Source organism: Penaeus japonicus, unplaced genomic scaffold (genome assembly GCF_977035675.1).
Source record: "Penaeus japonicus unplaced genomic scaffold, GWHDUDI00000001_assembly GWHDUDI00000037, whole genome shotgun sequence".
Lineage (NCBI taxonomy): Eukaryota > Metazoa > Arthropoda > Malacostraca > Decapoda > Penaeidae > Penaeus > Penaeus japonicus.
Window position 1 is genome coordinate 12,122,939 of NW_028234439.1, and position 7,500 is coordinate 12,130,438.

The following is a 7,500-nucleotide window of genomic DNA, read 5'->3' on the forward strand; positions in this document are numbered from 1 at the left end:
CTTTGGGTGTGCTATGTATTGGCCCACTGTTGGCGAGCTCTTGTTCATATGGTGGTCTTCCTGGTGAACCGAGGAGTCCTGAATCCAAAGAACCACTGTCTGGAGTGTTTTGATGGAGTCGATGCAATGGTGAATCATATGGGGAGTCCGATATATTAACACTTCCACGAGGACTAGTGCCAACAGCAGGATCCACACTGGCACCTCCCACACTAGTTCCACCATCACTACTCTGACTCCCACAAAGATCACCTCTAGTTCCACAGGCTCCATCACACATACTTGAATTTTCACATCCACTAACTTCACAAACACTTACTCGCTCTTCTCCACCGCCATCACACCAGTAAACCTCACCACATTCACTATCCCAAGCCACACAATCCACTTCCTCACCATGGTTCACTCCACAACACATTCCCACTTCATCTAGATTTGGAGAATAGCTATGGCCATTAGCTTTGTCTGGTCTAGCTCTTCCACCATGTTTATTCCCTGGCAGTCCTGCATTCATAACATGAGGCCAAGTCATGTCAATGCACAGCATTTCTCCTGCTTGTTCTGTAGGCAGAACTGAGTTGAGAGACTCAAGGCCAGCTTGGAGAGTAGCTCTTTGGGTGCTGGGTGGAGAAATAGCATGAACATGTTGTGGGTATGACATGAACTGGTGAGGACCTCCATCCTTTTCTGATTCTGAAGACTGCAGGCCATGCTCTCCAGAGGGAAGGTGATTTATAATAATAGGCGAGGTATTATCTTCCGTCCAGTCATCTTTCTCATCATGTGCACAATTGCCCCTTGGTCTTGGTGGTTTCCGCCTCGGTTTACACCTAGGTCTATCCCTTCCTGAACGATGTTTATGGTGCCTGCCAATGCGGGAATGATCAGTGCCCCTTGATAATCCTGTTATATCTGATCTCTCTGTTAAGTCTGAATTGAATGAATTTCTATTTCTATGTGCATGTGCTTCTCCATCTAAATGTGGTTGATGATGTCTGGGGTTATGATACTGAACTAGCTGCTGTGTCATTGGCGACACTTGACCTAAGATTGGATAACTGAACAATTGCTGCTGCTCTAACTGCTCTTGAGGCATAAAGTGTAGTTGTTCAAGGGCAGAGCTTTGGCTAGTAGCCTGTGATGTTAAATGTCCCTCTTCAACAATGCTTGGGAAGGAGCCACCCCTTCTCATGGGGCTTAGAGGTTCTTCCATAAATGCTCGAGGCTTGCGTGGTATGGTTGACCATCCTCTATCTATTTCAATAGGCCTCTCATGTGGCATTGTGGGGTAAAGATCAGTAATCTTGTTATCTGTACTACTTGGACCTAAAACGCACAAAACTTCTGGGGTTGGATCTTTATTGGCATGTTTTCCTCCCCCCTTCTGGAATTCAGTTGGTATATAACCATACATAGAATCTACATGTATATTAGTGTTGTTTACCTTACTTGAAGCACCGAGACAAGATGGGTCAAAATTTGAATTGCTAGATTCAGAATTAATAGCTCTGGACATTTTGGGTTTATAGACAGTAGAATTGCAATCACTGTCAGTCCTATTTATCTCCAAATTGTTCTGCTTCACCATCTGTTTTAAACGCTGCTTCTGGAAGAACCTTTTTGCAACACCCACTTGCTTGGGATTATAAAATATTTCTGGTGCATAGTGGAGATCATTTGTCATGGCGCCAAAACTGAGCAACTGTAAATTGTTTGTTGCTTTGTTTAGGCTCTCTGGCTTATTAGACGTCAAAATACTGTGTGACACGGAGGAGGATTTGTTTGTTTGGTGAGTGTGTGAAGACTCCAGGCTGTGCGTGCTAGGTGCACCAACCGGGCCACGTGGCTGATTGTTGGATGGCATCACATGGTTAGCACCAGTATTATTGGCAGGAGTTGTCAAATGTGCTTCTTCTTCTTCTTTTCTCTGAGGACTGAATGCACAGCTGCACTCACGCCAAGCCTCCCAGACATCATTCCGGCTAAAGCAAAAGAAGACAAAAATAAATATACCCAGACTGCTAGCACATATAGCATAAATGATGCTGAAGATAGTTGTGTGGTGAGGGATAACTGATGCAAATGGAGCTGCTGTTGTAATTGCAGCAGCAGCCCAGGTGAGAATAAAAAGCAGAAGTGTAACTACATGAGCCCTCAACTGAGTCAGTGGACTATGCTGCCCATCTGATACACTAACAGTTGTATCATGAGAGGCAATACTCATTTCCTCTTCACCAGGTCCATTAACATTCTCAGAATTGGGTGAATTAGCATCTAAGAGCTCTAGCTCTGTTGTTTCTGTTGCCCCAGTCCCTTCAGCATAGTTTGCTCTAAGAGATCGCAACATGCAGTGAGTTAGTAGGAAGAAAGTAGAAAGAATAAAGGCCAGGGCAGCTGTAGGAGCATAAAATGCCCCCAGACTAGGCCCCCATGCTAAAAAGCAGTAGCTGTAGCCTGCATACTGCTGAAGGTTGACAGCTGCTGAAATACCACAGAGTATGAGCGCAATTCCCCATCCTACAAGATAAAACCGTAACATTGGTTTTGGTGGAAGTGGTATGTCTGGGGGCGGTTCCTCTATTGGCACAGGAGGCCGTAAAGCTTTAGTGACTTTTTTATACAAGTTTGTGACAGTCACAATGATCCACAAAAGGACACATGTTGTTAGGTAATGAAGTGCAACACCAATACCTTGACACAACTGTTGATTTTCAGTCTGGTAAACTCCAACAGTAAACATTGTTACCAATAACAGGAGAGCAATCCAAGTGTTCATTAATGAATGCTTGTTTTTATTCATGGTTGCAATCCGATGATGGTGAGCTGCCCAAGTAACAATAGATGCCATCAAGAATAAAATACACACAGCACTGCCAACATACACACCAGGAGCACTCAGCCTGAACTCAGCTCCTCTGGCCCCTGCCTGATTTCTGTGTAAAGCTGCCATGTCCTGTAAGAGTCCAAAATGGGCTAATCTATCACAGTGGAATACAATCAGCGAGTTGTGCATACGAACAATTTTACAACCCTCACTGGTCCAGTTACCATGCTTACCAGTAACATTTTCTTTCCACCAAACTGGCATAATATTATGACTATAAATAGCTGACCGCAGAGTGATGTAAACTCCGTCCTCCAATAACATTTCTTCCGCTTGGTTGCCTATCCTAGCACCTATAACTGGTGAAGTCACCTCCCAGGTATTAGACCCTCCAGATAACACTCTAGGAAACAGATTAGCTGTATCATAAACAAAGAACTGGAGCTGCACTGTGTTTGCTGCTGCTGCAGGATTTTCTTCCTCAGATCCATTGCCTGTCTTGAGCATCTCTTTGGAGAAGAGGCTGGATGGGACTTGGATCTGGGCATCCAGAATTTCATCCTCACTACTGAAATGGGATAGATGAAATAAAACCATGATTTTTTTTTTTTTTTACAGTAAAATCATATTTTCTCATTTCACACATACAAAACTAGTAAATATGAATCAAACATATCATGCTATTCAACATTGATAAATCTATATCTAATTATAACAAAAGTTAGATAATACATACTTATATAGCTTGGAGTAATTATTTGTATTGCACCGGAAAAGTCTTTCTGTTGAGTGCAAGCTGCGCCTATACCAGTTGCAGGTGAGACCAGAGAAGCTTTCTGGCTGCCTATTGAACTGATGCATCTCCAAGTGAGGTGTAGCTGCTCTAGTTAGTGTGGGAGAGGATGTGGCAATATCCCACAAGCAGTTCAGCAGTCTCCGGCAAGATCCATCTAATAATTCTGCTCTGTTAAGCAACTCTGCCAAAGAGAAGTTTGAATTGTAAATTAGATCCTAAAAGTCATTGCAATTTCTTTACAGACTATGATAGTACCCAAACAAACCTATAGTCAGTTCTGGCTAATTTCTGGCCACAATCATGGCACATTCTTTACACTTACACTCACTTGCCCCTTTCATACTTAAGTAAGGCTATCTCCATAATATACAACCCAATAATAGTTCAAAATAATTTCTGCAATTGTCATAAAATGCCTGAATCTTGTAACCATGAAAACATTTCTAAAGCCAAGTATTGATGAAGATGGTGAAAAAAAGAGAAGAAGAAGAAGAACAACAAGAATAATTTTACTTCAAAAATTTTACTACAGCTACAAACCTCTTGTTGCTGCCATTGAGGAACTGATGATATCAATCAACTTTGTGGCAGTTTCCTTTGCCCCGCTGAGTGTAGCTTGGAGGCTTGTGTACTGTTCTACTGTCTGTGCTAAGAACACTATATCCATGGCATCCCTCAAGATCTTTCTGTCACGAGTAAAGTTACGTAGACTCCTAATGCTGTCAACAAGTGTGGTCTTGCTTGCTGAGATGTTTGTGGATGCAAACTGTTCTAGTATCTTTGTTGTCTCTGAGACAAAAGGGCAGTCAGATGTATCTAGCTCATGCCAAAAACCCTCATTGGCGCAAGTGTGTTTTGCAACTCGCATAGCCGGAAATGGTGACGAAGCCAATCTGCCAGAAAACTTGGCTTCCCTATGGTGTGTAGGCAATATCCCTGCACAATCCAACTCAACGGTGACCCCAGCTACTGTTCTAGGCCACACATACGACCCACGGTTATTGCTTGTCACTGAAAATTACAATAGCACATCCATTACTTTTTAAATTACATTATATCACCATGCTATGTTTGTTTAATATCTGCATTTCCAAATCATGTCCATTCAAATGTTAAAAAAAAGAGTTAAATACTTGCTCCATCAGTAAGTAATGACAAGAACTGTGACTCATTGTCGATCACTTACCATTGGTAGGGCAGTATTTGGTGTCATGAGCAATGACGTATATACTGACAGTACGAGTATGGTTGCCCTTCTCACCCTGTACCAGGCAAGACCACTCTCCACTGTGTGTGTTATTTAGCTCGTGTATTTCAACCATGCTGTGGGAAGCATAAATGGTCTTATTATATGGTTTCATGCAATTTTATGTAACCTTTTATATATTCTTTAAAGAACATCATGGCAAGTCATTAAGGGGTTATAAATCTGAGATTATAAACCATTCAGTTAAATTTTCAAACCCTCATTTTGCAGAGAAGACAAACCTTTCGATAGCATCTGGTAAATAGGTTGTTTTGAAGGTCGCTCCGCCACGCTGCTGGTGTTGGTGGTGTGGCTCCAGGTAGTAAGTGTAATTGCTGGAGCCCTCCAGGTGCCGGGCCTGGAAGTGGGCATCACCGCGTGCCCACCATACGCGGTGGCTGTCCTCTGCGCTCGTCACTCGGCACCGGAGGCGGAGCGAGTCCCCGGCAAACACGACCTGGTCGAGCGTCGGTTCCAGCTCCACCACAGATAGACCTGGACCATCTGTTGACGGGGAAAATATGTTGGTAATTTCGATCTCGTAAAGATCAACATTATTTCACCTAGGTGAAAAAATGTATTCATTTTAGAAAAAAAAAAAAATCATATTGTACACTGGCATGTTCAAAGATCATATAACTGATCAGAAAAGGCTAGCAACAATTCAAAATCTATTCCTGTCCCATATTGCATTGTAACACAACTAAATGTTATGTAGAAGAGTAGGTCCATCTATGTATATAAGTTATTGCGTGTCCTACACAACGTGAACGTGTCTACACGCGTCCACGTCTACGCAGTCTTGGATCCTACACGGGGAACCTAGTGACGTCCTGTCCTCCGTCCCCGCGGAGTGAGTCCCCCGAGGAGAGGGAAGTCGCATAAACTTACGGCACTGGAAGTTCTCCGGCTGCAACTTCTTGAACTGCGTGCCGTTGAATTCCCGCGGCCGGAAGCACTTGGTGCCGACCGTGACCCGCACCCGCTTCGCCGCCGTCGCCTCCGCCAGCCAGCGCAGCCCGCAGTCGCACACGAGCTCCGTCACCGACAGGTCGCTGCAAGTGAGCCCAATGTCGTTAGCAGTCTTCACTTCAAAGGGGTTCCGGCATTAATGGTGCTAAGAAAACTCGCTCGACTAAGTCAGTTTAATGGTAACAGTAAAAATAATAAAGAGGATGGTAAGAGTAATAATAATGATGATGGGAATAATCATCACCGTCATCATAGTGATAATAGTAATAATAATAAAACAAACTTTCACTGGCATTCCCACGAATCCCTTCTCACATCAGCCTTGAATGTCAGCAAAGGGCAAGAATTAAATCCAAATTTTCTTCCAGTAACAAAGTGATTAAATCGTATACCTGTAGGAGGAGGAGGAGGAGGAGGAGTAGAGGAGACTAAGTACAAAAGGCATTACCAAGAACTCGAGGATCACTTCATTTTGTTATAAATTATAAGCACTTTGATTCCAATGGCTTTATTCCCTGCGATTACCCATTTTACCCCTCTCTTCCTCTTCCTCTTCTTTTCTCTTTCCCCCTTTCATCCCCCTCTCCCCCCCTACCTCCCCCTTCTTCTTCCTCTCCCTTCATCCCCCTCCCCTTTCCTCCCCTCTCCCCCTTTCACCCCCCTCCCTTTTCCTTCCCTTTCCCCCGTACCTCTCCCCTCGATCTCCCCCTTGTTCTCCTTCTCCCTCTCCCCGAAATCAATCGCGTGGCACCTCTCGGCCGCCGCAGCCGCCGCAGCCGCCGCCACTCGATTAATTTTCTCCGCAAATGATGTCTCTATCAAGTTCCGGACATTAAAGATGATGGAGCCACTTCTCTCCCTCGCATTCACTTCAGGTACCCATTCATATCGACAGCTCGGCCACTTCATTATGCGGGATGGCATCCGCAATGATAATTATGATAGCTCCCCAACCAGTATCTCAGTCGCACTCTTGCTTTCGCTCTCGCTCTCTCACTCCCACTCCCACTCTCTTTCGCTCTCTCTTTAGTCTTTCCAGTCCCTTTTATCCCTCCCCCTCTGTTTAGTCTTTCCTGTCCCTTTTACCCCCCCCCCCATCTCTCTCTCTCTGTCTCTCTCTCTCTCTCTCTGTCTCTCTCTCTCTCTCTCTCTCTCTCTCTCTCTGTCTCTGTCTCTCTCTCTCTCTCTCCTTCCTTTTTGTCTCGCTATTGGTATCGTTCTCTCTCTTTCTTCCATCTTCATCCTCCCCTCTCCCCTCCCTTGCTATTCGTTTCATTCATTTTACGCCCTTTATGCTATCGTCCTCATAAGAGCTTGTGCCACGTCTGGAGACAATACCTGGAGCCCCACGGAACGAGAGAGCCACGCGCTGTTATATACACCCTGAGTTATGGCTCCTTTAGGGAAATAACTCGAGCATCCAGAATACCACGTGATTTATAAGCGTAGGCTACTCGGCGTCCATTTTCCTTCAGGTCGGGAAATGAAGTGACGCAGGTAGATGGCACTCAAATTGGTTTCGATATTACATGGGGGATGATGTACTTTACTGCTTCGTTCTTGAACGTCTTTTCCTTCTTTTAGTTTAGTTGCTGATGGAAATTTTCCTTTACAGCAAAGAGAAAACGAGAATGTTAAAAGGAGACTCAATGGCATGTTAGG

General features: G+C 44.3%; 1 protein-coding gene across 3 annotated transcripts in view; it reads right to left on the minus strand.

The window, feature by feature from the left end:
• Remo (Remoulade) overlaps positions 1-7,500 on the minus strand; it is a 181,387-nt gene that overhangs the window by 1,701 nt on the left and 172,186 nt on the right. For all 3 annotated transcript variants that reach the window (XM_043031623.2, XM_043031632.2, XM_043031614.2), the window contains exons 7-12: positions 5,758-5,921; positions 5,109-5,370; positions 4,807-4,943; positions 4,161-4,631; positions 3,561-3,801; positions 1-3,392 (exon numbers count right to left, since the gene is read on the minus strand). The exon at positions 1-3,392 is cut by the window's left edge and continues 1,701 nt beyond it. In XM_043031623.2, the coding sequence (XP_042887557.2) occupies positions 1-3,392; positions 3,561-3,801; positions 4,161-4,631; positions 4,807-4,943; positions 5,109-5,370; positions 5,758-5,921 (4,667 nt within the window). The remainder of the gene's footprint in view (positions 3,393-3,560; positions 3,802-4,160; positions 4,632-4,806; positions 4,944-5,108; positions 5,371-5,757; positions 5,922-7,500) is intronic.